At 32.2% G+C, this 18,132-nt stretch overlaps 2 protein-coding genes across 2 annotated transcripts; one reads left to right on the top strand and one right to left on the bottom strand.

Annotated features, from left to right (window-relative positions):
* The first annotated feature begins 7,119 nt into the window (after window positions 1-7,119).
* LOC145954216 (uncharacterized) lies at window positions 7,120-10,368 on the top strand. Its single transcript, XM_083068085.1, has 4 exons — window positions 7,120-7,704; window positions 7,790-7,951; window positions 8,090-9,645; window positions 9,770-10,368. Exons 1-3 carry the CDS (start codon window positions 7,597-7,599, stop codon window positions 8,159-8,161), a joined length of 342 nt encoding a protein of 113 aa, XP_082924211.1. The 5' UTR covers window positions 7,120-7,596; the 3' UTR covers window positions 8,162-9,645; window positions 9,770-10,368.
* A 6,604-nt stretch (window positions 10,369-16,972) lies between these two features.
* Window positions 16,973-17,916, bottom strand: LOC109793958 (uncharacterized). Its single transcript, XM_020353431.2, has one exon. It carries the CDS (start codon window positions 17,878-17,880, stop codon window positions 17,197-17,199), a length of 684 nt encoding a protein of 227 aa, XP_020209020.2. The 5' UTR covers window positions 17,881-17,916; the 3' UTR covers window positions 16,973-17,196.
* Between the last annotated feature and the right edge of the window lie 216 nt (window positions 17,917-18,132).

Raw genomic sequence — 18,132 nt, 5'->3', positions numbered from 1 at the left:
CCAACTAGATAATCTCTTTTGGATCTTCTCAATTACAGGTTGCCACGTATCTAATCGTTTCGGATTGGCGCCGATTGGTAGGCCAAGATAAGTAAAAGGTAGACTCCCTATCTGACAATGCAAAAACATTGCCATTGATTGTAGCCAAAGAGTATCCACATGAAATCCGAGTAATTGACTTTTAAAAAAATTGATTTTTAACCCAGATGCAAGTTCAAAAAGTCTTAAGATGGATTTGATAGCACAAATGTTTGACTCTTTTGCTTTTGCCAAGATGATAGTGTCATCTGCATACTGTAGAACATCCACCTGTTGGTTTCTCCCGACTTCATATCCCGTGAAAGTGCCCAACTGACTAGCTTTTTTGAAGAGCCCATTCAATCCTTTGGCAACAATTAGGAAGAGAAACGGTGCTAAAGGGTCTCCCTGTCTCAATCCTTTTGACATACTGAATTCTTCTGTAGGACTTCCATTTACCAAAACTGATACTCTAGGTGTTTGTAAACATTCTGCAATCCAATTGCACCATTTAGGAGGAAACCCCATAGTGAGCATTGTGACACCCTTCTACCCCATAATAGATAAGTAACAACAATAAGAATAATTCAATAAATATAACATCAAGAAGGGTCCACATATTTTAATAAAAACTCATAGGTTCACAAGTCTTGAAATAAATAGAAATAATAATAATAATAATAATAATAAAGTTTTACTCTTAAAAGAAAATTATCAAGGTCTCTAAAGAAAAATGAAAGGGATCCAGAATTTACAAATATAAGGTGAATATAAAACTCCTAAAAATAAGTCTCCTCAAACGACAAATAACAATTCATAACTAAAGCATCCTAAATTCATGCCCCAATGTCACATCCTATCAGAGCAGAACCCTTTCCCTTTAGAACTCAACACTATGAGTGCCTTCATCTTCACCTAAAAGAAAACCACATAAAAACAGGACGGTGAGAGATAGATAACATCATATATGAACATAGAGCTACCCAATTCCCACCCTACACCGTGCACCAAAATATCATCATTAAATATAAACAACAAATACATCTCATATGATTACCAAACATCATTTTTTTTTTCAATCATACAAGCTTTCATACACATGCTCACTATATACTCATACACATCTCCTCTCCTAAGAGTCTCAACTTGGCACTCCGCACAATGGGCGTACCTCGTCAATTCCCTTAGTTGTTGCCAATGCGGGCATACCGTTCTCACACCCTCCCAGGGCCGGTATGTTGCACGGTTAAACACCCAGCGGCCCGTGCAAAGGCAATCCACCCACCGTTAAACCCTCTGTGGCCAGTGAGCTGCGCAGTTAAACACCCAACGGCCCACGCATGGAATGCCTCCCGTCATGGTCCCCCCTGTCTCAACCCCTCTCTGGGCCCAGGGTCCAATGCAATATAGCCACGTCTGGCTTCTCAAGCACCACATGCAACTCATAAGTCTCATGCAACTCATGCATCCCACGTAACTCATAATTAATGCATCTCCATTATATAACATCATCACATGTCAATAACAATCCATGCAATATCATCCTCACATGCTAGGTACCTATCATTAAGTTATCAACATCATAGATCACAAATTTCACATAATTCTTCACACACATCACAATATCTATGACATTCAGTTAATAATTTAACCATAACTCGAGATATACATATCCTTTCTAAGTTATCCCAACTCCATTAGAATCCTAACATCAATATCTACAACTTTCATGAAGAACACAAATCCTAATAAAGTCGTTTAGGTTACCATTCAGGGCTCACAAAAATTGATGTTGTGGTTCGCACACAGATTGGAAGGCTCAAATTGCAACTCACATAACTTGATCAAATATTAATATTGTTACACGATTCTTGTGTCTAAATGGTAGCCCCAGATGTCTAGTTTCTAACAAAACAAACGGAACTCTATTTGGATAACTACACAGAAAGATATCGCAAAATTACAAACGTATGTCGGGGTCCCGACGCCCGACGCCCAAAACTGGCGCTGAACGCCCAAATCTCTGCCCAGACTCCCCTCTGTGAAATTAAACCTGCGTTTTACGAGTTCCAACAAGGTTTTTACCAATTTTCACTACTTCTACACCCCGTTGGTTCAGTTTAACTCCATTTATATTCTTCATACGTTCCAAATCAATCCATACACATCTCAAGCCTCAAAAATTGGTTTCCATTGGTTTTACAAAAAAAAAAATCTAAACTCTTCTTAACACATAAAATTCAAGTCATCAAATTTAAGGATAAAGAATTAACAAGAAAGCCCCAATGGAATTCAAAGACAATTCAAGAAATAAGTTCTTCCAAATGAATTAAGAATTTAGAACATCGATTGCACAGATAATCGTTCAGAATTTTAAATAGAGTTCCTAGAGGGACTTAGGGATTGCCCTCACTACCCGAACACCCCTATGTTCACATATGAAGAAACCCATCTCCCCCGTACCTGGATGAGCAGAAGATGAATGGTCTTGGTGTGATCTAAGATCGTTCCTGAGTACTCTTCCTTAGAGCTCTTTGTTTCTCCTCTTTTTTTCCCTAACCCTTCAGAACGCAAATGAGGCAGATAGGGTTAACACCACCTGACTCCTTTCTTAAAATTAATCCATTGGACTGGGTCAACCCAACCCATTTTCCTTCTCTTCTAACCCACTTCTAATTTTCCTCAAAATAATTAAATAAAATAAATACATGTATATTATAAAATATTTTTTCTCTATAATAATAATATATTTCTGACCCTAAATATAATAATATAATTTCAATAACAAAATATCATATAAAATCAACCTTCTCTTAAAACATATAAATATTTATTTAAAAATGTTAATAAAAATACTTATTTAATACGTACAAAATAATTGTCCAAAATAATAATTATTTAAAACGTACAAAATAATATTCTTCTATAATTATTAAAATAATTATGACCAAATACCATCTAATAATAATAATAATAACCTTTTTGAAAATTGGGGTGTTACAAGCATCATGTGTTGTAAAAAATTCCAGTTCACCGAGTCATAGGCTTTTGCAAAATCAACTTTGAACATCAAGTATTTTTTCTTTTTTTGCTTCACTTCCTCCACCACTTCATTAGCCACCAAGATACTATCTAGAATATGTCTGCCTTTGATAAAAGCAGACTAAGAATCAGATATAACACTTCCAATCACCTTTCGCAGCCTATTAGCCAAGACCTTAGACAAAACCTTATACATACATCCGTATATTACACTACTAGAAAAATTAATATTTGTGACGAATTTTGTGACGGAAAAAATAGCATCGCTAATAGTGACGAATTTTGTGAGGGAATTTAAGTTTTGTGATGGACTAGAATTTATTGACTTTTGTGACGGATTTTGTGACGGAATATATTCCGTCTCTAAAAATCCGTCACAAATTTCGTCACTGAATAAAAAAAAAAAAATTTGTGACGGATTTTGTGACGAAAAAATTTTCGTCTCTAAAAATCCGTCACTAATTTCATCGCTAAATAAAAAAAAATGTTTGTGACGGATTTTGTGACGGAATGAACTTCGTCTCTAAAAAATCCGTCACAAATTTCGTCACTAAAATGAAAAAATTTAGTGACGGATTTTTCCCTCTCAAAATTCCGTCACAAATAAGTTAAAATATTTTGTGAAAAATTTGTGATAAATTGTTTCCTCTCAAAATATTAAATTTTATTTATGAAACTTTTATATTTAAGAATTATGCATAATTAAAGAAAATATGTTAATTTTTTTTTTAAAAATAATAAAATTAAAAATATTTTATTTCATTAAAGGACTGAAAAAATTATGAAATTCATTTAATTAAATAAAAAATTGTCAATTTTGAACATAAGAAACTAAGACATTCATTAAAAATATTTATAAAAAAACTTGTGAAATTAAAAAAAAAAAGAATATTAATTTAATTTTGGCTTAATTACATTTTTGATCCCTCAAGTATTGTAATTGTGCAATTTTGATCCCTAAGATTTTAATTGGATAATTTTAGTCCCTAAAGGATTGTAATTGTGCAATTTTAGTCGTTTAATTTTTAATTGAACAATTATAGTCCCTCAAAAATCATAATTGTGCAATTTGAATCTCTCCCATTAAAAATTTAATAATTTTAAAATTTTAATATATATATATATATATATATAATAATAATTTAAAATTATACAATTATTTGCTTATTTAAGTTAACATATACTATAATTTTTATTAATGTAACAAATGATATATATTTATTATTACTAAATAAATAAAATATTTATATTATTAATAATTTAATATTGCTAATAAATTATAAATTGATAATTTGATAAATATAACTTAGTATATATTAATATACTTTTACAAAAATATAAATATAGTAGATAAGATATGTATATTTATATTTTTGTAAAAGTATATTAATATATAATAAGTTATATTTATCAAATTATTAGTTTATGTATAAATATACTAATAATATTATTGATATTAATTTATGAATAATATTATAAAAATATAATATATATATATATATATTATGTATTTATTAATAATAAATATATATAATTTGTGTGACACTCTCTACCCCACATACCATAACACAAATAACAAAAATTGAATAACATAATCTTTTTCATATTTAAAATACCAAACATGTTTAATTCAAATCAAAACTCATGTATTTGTGGAATTAAATAGATATTCATACATCTCACGCAACAAGGAATACAAGAGACCAATCAAAAAGTAAAATATAAACTTGCATAGTTTATTTGTTTCTCTCAGGATTCTCTTAAGAACCTACAGAGTACTCTAATCCATACAATAAATATCTTACTCATATAATTGTCTCTTACAATTGCATTCCCTTATGGTGTGTTTGGATGAGTAATTTTACAAATTCAAGGAATTTGAAATTCTTGGTATTTTAATTACTTTGATTTCAATTTCTATCATTGTTAAAATATTTTGTTTGGATAAGTCAATTCAATTTTTTTTAAATTTTAAATTGTTAATATGGATATGATAATTTGATTCTATCATGATAAAATTGCTTTTAAAAATATATTTATATGTTGAGATTTTTAAATAAAATTTTATAAAAAAAAATGTTAACCAATTTTTAAATATTTAATAATTTTAAAAATTAATTTAGATAATATTTAATAATTTTTAAAGTATTTTTAAATATTCAATAATTAAAAATATGAAGATATAAGATAAAATATATAAGTGAAATAAGGGGAAAAAATATGAGGAATTTCAAATTCTTACATTTTTGGGAGAATTTGAAATTCTATTATTTCAAAGAATTTCACAAATGCTTGGAATTCAAATTCTTTGTAAATTCTCCATCCAAACAAAGTATTTCACCTCAAAAATTTAAAATTCTTCAAACAAATGAATTACCCCATTAAAATTCCTCATCCAAATATACTTTTAGGTTTCTCATAGGAACCATAGAGATATTAAAATTATACATTTTTGATTATTAAAATAGTAATAATTATTAAAAACCTTTAAAACATTCTATAAAAGTCATTAAAATAACTATAAAAAGATAATGTCCACAAATATAAATAATTGATTTAATTACATTTTTGATTCCTCAAGTATTGTAATTGTGCAATTTTGATCCCTAAGATTTTAATTGGATAATTTTAGTCCCTAAAGTTTAGGAATTTAGATAAAACTGATTTAGGAAACTAAATAATAAATTAAGAGAGTATAAACTAGTATATCTAAACTATATCTTATAGAATTATCTTAACAATTTATATTGTTTATGATATATTATAAAAAAAAATTATATATATATATATATATATATATTAATTTCTTTTTTTTTATATTTTAAATTTCACAATGAAGATAAAAACATATTTAACAATTACTTTGATCTCTTGACTTGATTATGTGAATTTAATTTATTTAATTGAATGATCAATATTAAAATATTTTAAGAACTAACTCTAATCTTTTCAAATCACTCGGTTGTTATTTGAGAATAATAATCAATACTACCAGAGAGTTGTTATATGGTATACTTAAGAGTGATTTTTTTTTTAAATCTGTTGATCTAGATTGTGTTTGAGAGAAGACATTTAAGTAGCTTATTAAGTTATTTTAACTAGTTTACAAGCTAATCCGATTAAATAAGCTTGTTTAGTATGGGTGTTTATAATTTATTTTTATAAATTAATTGAAATAACTTAGTTTGTAAGTCTTTTTTTTTATTCTTTTTACTTTGTTATCCTTATTATTTTTTTGAAATTAATTTTTATTCTTTTTAATTTAAAAACTACTTTATCTTTCCTGTCATTTTCTCATCCTCGTTATAAGAATTATTTCTTGACATTTTATAATTATCAATTAGCCTACAAAAAACTTCCAATTCAATTAGCTAGTTCACAAACTTCTAATTTTTCAGTTCTTAACTAATAAGTTTTCAGTTTCCAATTTATAACTTATAAATTTTCAGTTAGTTTATGAGCCAATTTTACTAAAAACCTTTAATTAACTTTATAATTCTTGTAACTTTTTTTTTTTTTACAATATAACACTGCTTATTAAATAATTAGTAGCAAGTATTTTTTTTAATTATAGTCATTTTTCATTAGTAGCAAGTATTTTTTTTAATTATATAACACTGCTTATTAAATAATCCGTCACTAAGCTTATTAGTGCAGTTGTGGTGGTTCGTCGATGTCTGGAATCAATGTTATTCCTAATCAGCTGTGACTATTAGGGTGGAAAGAAAATTGATTTCAAGATGGTTTGATTGGCTAGGAACTAAAATTTGTAGTCCTTTTTCTTATAAACTGATTGATGAGCCGTAATTTAGTGCTTCAATTCATATCATTATGGCATTGATTACTTCTCACATTTAGGGTTAATTTCGTGGTTTTATCATGTTTGCTAATTGTCATTTGAATTATGGGCCTAATTGCAAAACTAATCAAATTTCTGTTTTTGGACAGTTTGACCTTCGCTCGGTTTTTTGGCTCTATCTGGAGCTACAGGACTCCGAATTGAGCAATCTTGGTGGCGTTGGAAAGCTAAGAGAAAAAGCTACAAATGTCTCCCTAATGTGCATCTCCTAGTTCGAAGCCTAAGATGGTCAAAATGGAGCCCGAAAATGACCCACGGAATCTGGAAACGTTTTGGGCCTTGTTTTGCAATGTTCAAATCAGTTTGGGCCCAATTTGACCCAAGCCTTCTAGAAGGGCAAAAGGGTAATTTAAGAAACCCTAAAAGAGGGCAGAAGGGAGCCCTCTTCACACATTCTCTGTCTCTTCCCCAAAACCGTAACCCTAACCCCCTTCCTCTCCCGCTCCCTCTCCCTCTCTGCCACCGCTCCTCCCTCCATCTCCGCCCTCTCCTTCCTCCGCCGCATCTCCCTCGCGGCCTCCCCCTCCCTTCGCTGCTTCCTCCTCCCCGCCACCCCCTCCCTTCGCGCCCTCTCCACACGCGCCACCACCTCCTCCCTCAACGACCCCAACCCCAACTGGTCCAACCGCCGCCCCAAGGAAACCATCCTCCTCGACGGCTACGCCTTCATCGAAGAGATGCGCCGCGAGGAAGGTCACGCCGCTGTGAACTGTTCAGCGGTAAAGCGAAAGAAACCATGCTATGTTTGCGGTGGTTTGGGACACAATGCAAAACAATGCACTAAGGTATGTCTTATAGTCATATTCTGTCATTTTATTGGAATATGAGGGTTTAATGTGTTTTGTTGAGATATGTTTTATGCTCCTACAGACGCAAGATTGCTTTATCTGCAAAAAAGGTGGTCACCGTGCTAAAGACTGTCCAGAAAAGCATGCGAGTACTTCTAAAAGCATTTCTATTTGCTTAAAGTGTGGAAATTCTGGGCATGATATGTTTTTTTGCAAGAGTGATTATTCACTGGATGATCTCAAGGTTGTTCTGTTTCTTATTGTGCTTTTCTTTTATTGTCAAATTTGGGAAATGTTTTTGGTTGGATTTGCATAAAATTAGTGGCTTCTGTTGGATTTGAATTGCTAAGTCACTGACTATTTACCTTTTCTGTTTAATTAGGAAATTCAATGTTATGTCTGCAAGAGGCTTGGCCACTTATGTTGTGTCAATTCTGATGATGCAACACCATGAGAAATTTCTTGTTACAAATATGGTCATTTGGGTCATACGGGTTTGGTAAGTTTTATTTATTTAATGGTTTAATTGTCTTGCCTTATTATATATAGCTCTTTTGCATAATCTAGTCTACTCTTACTGTGTGACTCTTATTCTCTCTTAGTAAGGGGGGAATTTGTTTGATTGTTTCTTTCTTTTTGTTGTTGTCATCTTTTTCATACCAGGCATGCTAAAATGTTTGCAAGATTTAAATTTTATTTAGTGGAAATAAATAGAAGAAAGTTGAAATAGCCTGAAAATGATATTTCACTTATTGCTGAATTGCTTGTTAACATGTATGTGAAGGAAACCAATCATTTTTCTAAACCTAAATGCATCAGTGACAGCCATTTTGAACTTTCTTTCCCTTCAAAATCATTAGTTATCCTTGCACTCTGTTAAAAGCAAATTTCATCTTGAAAACAAATGAATAATATGCTAGTATTCAAGGTATTAGCTTTCAGTTGCTTTGATATAGAGAAAGGAAAATATGGCAACTAATAGGAACTACTGTCTTGGCCTTTGTGTTCTGATTGTACTAATGGTTACCGGTGTTAAACAACCTTTTACTTGTAGAGATGTGAGTTTTCTTTGTTTTCATTTTCAAAATATCACATTTTATAAAATAAAAAATATATGGTACAATAACTTGATTAAACAATAGTTAAATCTTTAGTTGCCTGATTGTTTTCTTAGATTCTGTGGAAGTATAATTTTAGAGTAGCTTGGTTGTGGTGGAGTGTCATTTTTGAAAATCATTGAGGGGATTATTGTCATCAACTCACATTCGGGTCTTTTTAAATAAGATATATTGGCATATGTAAATTTGATAATCAATTGATGCAGGCATGTTCAAGGCATGTTAATTTTTTTGGTGTGTTGATAGTTTTAATGACTATTTTACTGTAAGGCTTAATTGTATGTGCATGTTTGTAACTTTTTTGGGACCTGGTCTCAATAAGGCAGACATGTTTTATTGTTTTGGGTTTACGATTTTGATCCTCTTGGATGTTCTAGAGTGTACTTGGTGATTTGCTTGTTCTGATCAGTTCACATAATACATTGCTGTGTTCTTGTTAATTTCTGGTCACATTGCGCTATATTGTATTTACTTGGATGTTTTTAAACACTAACTACATAATTTTTTTAAGTGGCTTTGGTTATCCTTTTGAATTGGCTCTACTATCCCTTGCTTTTAATTTGATTCCCTGCTTTTTAGAATTGTTATATTTTGGGTTTCTGATTTCAATATTGCTTTAGCTGAACCTTATTTTGATATTTTGCACCACTTTGCAGGGAAGTTCCCAACACTTGTATTAAGACTTATGCCCACATGATTTTTTCTTATATATATTTTTTAATTTGTCAGTTCATATATTTGCTTTGATGATGCTGGTTTTCCTTTAGTTTCCACTAGCCAGTGACGAGACAGTGTTGGAAGAAGGTGATATATTGAAAATGTAAGATTTTTGAGCATGGTTTTTTTTTTCTCAGTAGGAATTTTGTTATGAGTGATAGGGGAATGAAATTTGTGTTTTTCGCTATTACTGGGAAGTTGATGGTAGTTTCTTTGGTTTTTTGTAGTGATTTGGCTTGTCATATAGATGGTTTCATCGCGGCTGTGGCTCACACTCATGTTCTTCAGGAAGGTCCTGTCACAAGAAGGGCAGCTGATGTTATTGCTACTGCAAATACTGCTGCTGAGGTGGCCTTGAGGCTTGTTAGACCGGGAAAAAGGGTAATCAATTTTAAGAATTTTTTCCCCTGTATTTGAATTTTTGTATGATTTGATTTGGAATTTTCAACATGTTGCCTCTATTAATTGTATGTTTCGTAGATAGGTATAAGGTCATCACTATATAAGCAATCTAGCTTAGTAAAATTAGGTTGCTTCATGTGTATTGTTTGAAGGGGTTTCTTTGCCTAAATGTGTGCCTTGTGGATTTTGATCTCTAAATGATGAAAAGTATCATGGCTATGGATATACTCCAATGAAACTTTATTGTCATAGTTACACTGATAGAGGTCATTCATTATTTTTCATGTGTTGTCTTGCCGATTAAGCACATCATTAATCTTGGGAACTCCTCTTGATGTCTGTATTGTTCTTTTATCTTCATTTTAAATGATATCATGCATTTTCATAAAAAAGACTTGATATTTTTTTTGATTGAAATTGTTTCAATAATAGCTCTGGTAATCGATTACCAGAAATGGGTAATCGATTACCAGAGACCCTTTTAATAAGTTAATTTCGAACATATATATGATTTCCATTGTCTGGTAATCGATTACATGTATAGGTAATCGATTACCAGAGTTTTAAAACAATAGTTTTCTCAAATTCAGTAATCAAACAGTTAGCGAGGGATTCATCCCAGTTAGTGACGGATAAAATCCGTCGCAAATAGCGAGGGATTTAATCCCTCTCAAATAGCGAGGGATTTAATCCCTCTCAAATAGCGAGGGATTTAATCCCTCTCAAATAGCGAGGGATTTAATCCCTCTCAAATAGCGAGGGATTTTACATACCTCTCAATCCCTCTCAAATAGCGAGGGATTTTACATACCTCTCAATCCCTCTCAAATTGCGAGGGATTTAATCCCTCACAAATTGCGAGGGATTTAATCCCTCACAAATTGCGACGGATTTTTATTAATTTCTAAACATTTATTGTTACAAATTTGTGACGGAAATTATATTGTTTGTGACGCCTTAATTCCATCACTAATTGTGACGGAGCAAATAATCCGTCACTAAATATTTTGTGACGCCAAATTTTGTGACGGAATCATTTCCGTCACAAATTCCGTCACTAACTTATTTGTGACGGATTTTATGAAGTTTAGTGACGAATTTTTTCCCTCTCTAATTTTAATTTTTCTAGTAGTGTTAAGTGCTTTGATTTTCATTGTTTGTACTTATACTTGTGCACTGGAGGCTTGAACATAGGCAGTAGATGCATATGATTGCGTGAGTATTTAATTTCTGGCCTTTTGAATGAGCTTGCCTCCTTTAGTTTGATGTGGATATGCAACCGCTCTACTTTATGTGAAGTGAGTAACCTCCTTAAATCGTTTTTAACTTCTCGTAACCTCCCTACAACCTATCGAATAATTCTCTTTGCAACCTTTAAAGATTGTTTCGAGAGGTAGTTACTATGCGGATCCTATGTGATATCTAACTGTTCCATATTCCGTGGGTAACTCCCTTTGGATCATTTTATCACTCTCTATTCGATAGTCGAAATTTGTTTTCGAGGGTGTTTGTTGTGACGTAGTGAGTAGATTTTAGAGTTTAGTTGACTCTAGGGAGAAGAGTATATAAGGGTTTCTCTGAGAAGGGAACTTCATAAGTTCATTCTCAAGAAAACCTAGAGAGAAGTTTTAGAGAGAAGGGCTCTGGTCTGTAAGCTCCTTTCTCTCCCAATTTTTTCTGTTTGATTCCTCTTCTCTTCTAGATCACTAACTTCTTCTATCTTCTCTAGAATTACAGGCTAGAAAGCTTGCTTTTGGAGGATTGAAGTTCGCGAGTCGAACTCCGGAGGAATTTCTTTGCTTCTTCTCAGTTCTTGGCTATTCTGAGCCAATCTTCAGATGAGGAAAGCTAGAATGTATGTTGTTTGGTTGCATGCGAGTTTAGAAACTCAATTGATGCATGAAATTGGAGAATCCATGGCAGGATTGGAGGAAATTCTCATTTTTTGGGATTTGGAAAAAATGGGGTTTTTGGCGATTTTGATGCATCGGGTGGGTGCATGTTGAATCTGAGGTTGTTTTTGAGTTGTATGGAGCCTATGCATTGTGTTTCTTGGTTTGCATGTGGCTAGATTTGCTATTTTTCGGGTTTTTAACAAAATTTTCAAAGTTTTGGGGCTGCTATATGAATTTACGTCGGGCGCATATTATTGGCACCGGGATTGTATTCACTAGAAGCAGTTTCTAGATGAATTCACGTCGGGTGTGAACTGGCTGCGCCAGGTGTGAGTGTGCTTTCACAATTTGACTTTATGATCTTCATGAAAGTTGTAGCCTTAGATCTTAGCTTTCTAATGGCGTTGGAATCACCTAAAAAGGAGGTCTAGAACTCTAAATATGGATGTTTTAGGAAACATGGTCCAAGTTGTCAGCATTAGTTATAGCTGTTGCGGTTTTTGTAAGTTTTGACAAAGTAGATGATGGAATTAGGACTCGGTGTCTGAATAAGAGTTGTAGGAAATCCCCTTATCTTTCTTTTGAGATAGGTTTGGGCTTATTTGGATGAGTATAAATCTTTGGATGTTGTTTTCTTTGACAGTCGTCAAAGGGAGATACATGTTGTTTTGATGTGTTAAGTTGTTATCATGTCAATTAAAAAGTTGTTTGATACTATAATGTATAGTTGGTTCATATATGTATGATATATGATGTATGGTGGTGAATGATTCATATGTATGCTTGGTAATGATATGTATGAATGTTTGAATATGATATGACATGTGTATATGTTCATATGAGGATAATATTGATCATGATGGTGGATTGACCATGTATGATGTATGATGCATTATTGCATGTGATGCCTTATGGAATGAGTATGATTATTGATCATGATGGTAGATTGACCATGTATGATGTATGATGCATTATTGCATGTGATGCCTTATGGCATGTGTCTAGCCTAGGACTTGAGGAGAGAGAAATATTTTCAAACTAGAAGAGCTCACATAGAGTCTCTTGAGAGTGGTGCTTGGATAGGCCACTAATTATGAGAGTGGTGCTCAGGTAGGCCATTGATTTTGGGTGAGAGTGGTGCTCAGGTAGGTCACTGGTTTTGGGTGAGAATGGTGCTCAGGTAGGCCACTGGTTTGGGTGAGTCTAATCTAAGTCCTTAGCTAGTGTTGGAGCGGAATATGAGGTTGAGGGTTATTTCCTTAACCAAGTACTGGGGAAGGTGCGTGGTTCCTTGCGGATAGTCGTGGGCGAACCCCACAAGTGACTTGGTAATGCATGCCAAGGTCGTGGTAAGCCTGTACCCAGCTATGATATTCCTGACGGTGGAACTGAACTTCCAATTGTGTAAGTGACATCATTCGAGTAAACCCGAGTGAGGATTTATATCCTGTTTAGCTATGAACGAGCAGGCGCATTAGGCGTGAAAACAGTTGGGGTGGTTTCGGTAGGATTGAGATGTCACTTATACTGCTCTGCTGTTAGGGAGATCTCCTAGGTGTATGCGTGACGACGCATTAGATGATTGATATGCATTGATATCTGTCATGAGTTGCATGTATTGCATGACTGCTATGATGATGAAGTGTATGGTGTTTAACTTCATGTTTGATGAGTTGATGATTGATTGAGATGGAAGTTCCTTTGGGACTTGAGTTGGATGCATGTGTAGTATAGATTTTATTTTGTACTTGTATGGTTGCTTTTTGAACTCTAGCTTACCCTTTTTGTTTCCATGTTGATGGACTGCGATGATCATACTATGTATGGGAGCAGGTTAGGGTTAGATTGGAGTTGTTTGCTGTGACCGCTGCGGGACGAGGAGTTTTGTCCTAGTGTTCGAGTTACCTTCTTGGGTAACTATTGTTTGTGCTTGACCGACACTAGGAGGTTATTATTTTGGGATGACTGTACATATTTGGTGTTATATTTTTGTATATAGAAACATAGTTAGTATTATTATACTATATTTATACACCTGTATGTATGAGTTGTTCAGTCTTAATATGCTCTTAGTTCACTAGTAGTAGTGCGATTCCACTAAGTGCAGGGACCATGACGAGTCGTTACATTTGTATTTGTAAGGCAATCAATTTATGTAAAAACCCTACATTTAATGATCGCTCCGTTATATGCCACATGTATATCCTGTTCGAATTATGTGTAACTACTCTCCCAATTATCGAATCATTTCTTGAAACTATTTTGGAGCACATGTATAAATTCCTTACTAACACCCCATTATTTGTTTCATTGATAACTTTTAGTCCAAGTAATTTATAAAGTTCAATTTATGATTAAAGGAGAAAAAAAAAGAAAAATTAATACTTTCATCTTTATTCTTTTCGGTTTGATCTTCTATTTTTTTCTCCCATTTTTATCTTTTATCTCTTTTTTAATTTAATTTAATTTTCAATTAAAAATATTTTTATTTATAAAAAAAAGTATTTTTTTTGGCTCAATTATGTCCCTTTTTAATTACCACCACAACAAGAAAATTGAAACAAAACAAGAAAAACAATCAAAATGAAATTAAAAAAGTTAGAGATCAACTAACTAATTTTACCAAAAAAAAAAAAAATATTAGTCTATATCCTATGCAAATCTATCATTTTTAGTTTTCATGACAGAAAATGACTTTAGCTTTGAAAGTCATCGAACTCATTAATTACACGCCTTTTTTATTTTATTTTATACTACGTGATGTTTAAGTTTCTTAATTGTTCAATTAAATAAAAACATAAATTATTTCACCAATAATTTACCTTTCAATTAATATATATTAATCACAATAAAATATACCTGTTATTTGAATAATATTATATTAATTAAAATAATTTTAAAAGTTAAATTTAAATATTTACTTTTTATATTTTAAATCATATATTCATAAAATATGTTTTTCAGTTATTCTTAAATGTTATATTTTTTATGTTTATTTATTTATTTATAAATTCGTATAGTGCATGAATGAATTTAAAACGATAAATTATTTAAGAAGATGCGAGGAGTCGTGCCACTTGTAATTGTAAGTTGTCAGCGTAATCGACCGCGTTCATATTATTATCCGTACTCAAATCAAATGTGTGGGACAAATCGACTGATAAAGACATATCAACGACCAAAGTCAAATTCTATACTTGATTAGTAATTTATGTCGGATTATTTTTGAAAATTTGTTTGAAAGATTATATTTATATCATTTTATGGATTTATTTCATACATAATTTTATAACAGTAAAATATTGTATATATTTTGAATTTAAATTTTCATGATCTTGTTTTTATTATCATCTAAAAAAAATTTAATTATTAAAGTATATGTATATTTTATTAATTGTTATTTTTTTGTATTTTATCGATATAAAAATTTATTTATTACTCAACAATTTATAATACGAAATGGTAATTAATTTTTTGTAGTTAAATTATTTTCCCACTTAATCACTTGTTAGAATTTAAAGTTAATCTAGATTTTCAAGCAAGTAAAGGAAAAATAGCTCAAGAGAGTATGAGAATCTACACGTTATGGATCTCTCCCACTAGGAAAAAAGTTTGGTAGATATGAAACTTTATTCAAACACAAAAAGAGGATAGAGAAATTAATAAAATACTAGCATAAAAAAATGCAGAAAAGAAAAAGATGAAAATAGTTTATTATTTCTCCCATCCAGGCCTTTTACTCTGGCACATACTACATCTTCGCTGCCGTGTTAGGTTACGTACCAATATTCACTCAACTACCCCATGATTTCTCTCGTCTCTATTTAGGAAATTAATTGGACAAACAAAACTTATGATTATATCAAACATTTTATTTTTGTCGCCAAATACTCAAATCACAAAATAACCTAGATAAGTAATTTGTAATTCCACTGAAAATTCTTAAAAAAAATTAGCGAATATAATTTTATGTTGATTATACCTTTTTCCTATCTAAACTTTTTATTTATGAAAAAAAAATCACAAAATAACATATAAATGATGATATTTTATACCATTAACTATTATTTTTTTTAAGGTACCATTAACTATTATTAATCAAGTCTTTTGATCCAGTAATTATAAAGTCTCCCCTAAAATATAGAAAGTCGACTTAATGCTTTTAAGTTCGATTCTTATGTATACTAAAATAATATTTCACTCGCAAAAACTACATCCGATATGTATAGATTATATGTTAAAATAATGTTTCTGTTGCATTAGCAAGCACAAATTATGTGTACTATTAAAATCTCGTACCAGTGTCATGATTAAATTTATTAATTTTTATAATAATTTTCTTATCGTTAATATAAGTGATGATAGTTAATAGTATTAATGTATGAAAATGGTTTTAATGTGTTATACTTCGTAATTATAGTATTTATTTATTTATATTACGTAACTTATTCTTCCATATTAAATAACATCGGTTAAAAATGTCATTTTTAAAATAGAAAAATATCAGTGCTAATTAGTGTCTTAATTTAAGGCATTTGTTAAGAAGTGTAAATGAACTTTTTTTTTATTTTATTAAAAACTGTTTATGCATTTTTTTAATCTAATTTATCGTACTTTTCAATATTAAAAAAAAAAATTCTGTATATTAATTACTTGATAACAGAACTCTTAAAAATTTCTTAACCAATTTTTTAAGGCACCGATTATCAGAACTCTTTAAAATATCCACTTGTAATTAGTTTAAAACTTAATGTCGAAATGATACATGATCTAAATTTATTTCAATGGAGCTTTATCCCCTCATATCTTGATGAAACAGTTAAATCTCATGCGACGAAATTCCATGTTAGTTAAGGTGATCCAGTTTAGCAAATACTACTAAATAGAGACCTAAGACCTTCATTAACAACTTTCTTCTATCACTGCTTATCATCAGTATTTAAATTTGATGCAACTCCGTAGACGGCCGTAATATGACAATAATTTAGGATTTATATTTGATCCGAGCATATCACCTCAACGTAATTTAGGATTAGTTGGATATAGGTTGAGAATTATATATTGTAAATTCTTTATATCGAATTCGATTCCGATCGGAAAAAGAAGAAGAAGAAGAAATTAGCACAGCAAAACTATCCAAGCCATAAAATTCTATTATTGATAATTTGAAATACAAAGCAGCATTTTTTGTTTACCGTTTCACACTCATGCATCCATGATACTCATATCTTAGCCATGACACTAAACAAATCTACCCTTGCCGTAACTAAAGTGCAGTGTGAGCGTGGCAATGGTAGTAGCTACACTACACCTCTTATTTAGCATATACTTAATACACCTTCAATCATGGATATACTTCAGAAATCAGTTGGAGGGTACTTCGGGTGTGGTGGCTTCCCGTATGGTGGCTTGTGAACTGGTGGTTTCTCAACTGGTGGCTTGTAAACTGGTGGTTTTTGAACTGGGGGCTTGTAAACTGGTGGTTTTTCCACTGGGGGCTTGTACACTGGTGGTTTTTGAACTGGGGGTTTGTACACTGGTGGTTTTTCAACTGGGGGCTTGTACACTGGTGGCTTCTCAACTGGGGGTTTGTCATATTGAGTCTCATGCACCGGTGGCTTCCCATATGGTGGCTTGTGAACTGGTGGTTTTTCAACTGGTGGCTTGTACACAGGTGGTTTTTCCACTGGTGGCTTGTAAACTGGTGGTTTCTCAACTGGTGGCTTGTAAACTGGTGGTTTCTCAACTGGTGGTTTGTAAACTGGTGGTTTCTCAACTGGTGGTTTGTACACTGGTGGTTTTTCCACTGGTGGTTTGTACACTGGTGGCTTTTCAACTGGGGGCTTGTACACTGGTGGTTTCTCAACTGGGGGCTTGTAAACTGGTGGTTTCTCAACTGGGGGCTTGTAAACTGGTGGTTTCTCAACTGGGGGCTTGTAAACTGGTGGTTTCTCTACTGGGGGCTTGGTATAGTCAGCAAGGACATGTGGGGATAGAATAAGAGCTGCAAAGAGCAGCACTAGGGAGGTTAAGGAAGCCATGTTACTCAGTTTTTGAGTTGGTGAGTATTACACAACCCATGATAGGTATTTATACTAGTTGGGGGTGAACCAAAAGCTTGCCTAGGACACACAGTGTATCACTTGCTCCCAAATTCGATTTTTGTTTACGTTGAAATGATGATGTTTGATTAGCATAAACTCGTTGATACGGGTAAATCTAATGTTTTTACGCTCAATATTTTGATTTATGTTAAAATAATTATTCGGTAGAAGTCACACTCCTCGACTGAA

This window comes from Cajanus cajan, chromosome 2 (assembly GCF_000230855.2).
Source record: "Cajanus cajan strain Asha chromosome 2, NIPB_CcT2T_4, whole genome shotgun sequence".
NCBI classification, from domain to species: Eukaryota; Viridiplantae; Streptophyta; class Magnoliopsida; order Fabales; family Fabaceae; genus Cajanus; species Cajanus cajan.
This window is presented reverse-complemented; position numbering and strand designations above follow the sequence as displayed.

Bases quoted from the DNA above. Each gene is read 5' to 3' on its own strand.
- LOC145954216 (XM_083068085.1), top strand. From the start codon at position 7,597: ATGCGCCGCGAGGAAGGTCACGCCGCTGTGAACTGTTCAGCGGTAAAG. The intron at 7,705-7,789 runs GTATGTCTTATA...ATGCTCCTACAG, and splicing joins ATGCAAAACAATGCACTAAG to ACGCAAGATTGCTTTATCTG. The intron at 7,952-8,089 runs GTTGTTCTGTTT...CTGTTTAATTAG, and splicing joins ATTCACTGGATGATCTCAAG to GAAATTCAATGTTATGTCTG.
- LOC109793958 (XM_020353431.2), bottom strand. From the start codon at position 17,880: ATGGCTTCCTTAACCTCCCTAGTGCTGCTCTTTGCAGCTCTTATTCTA.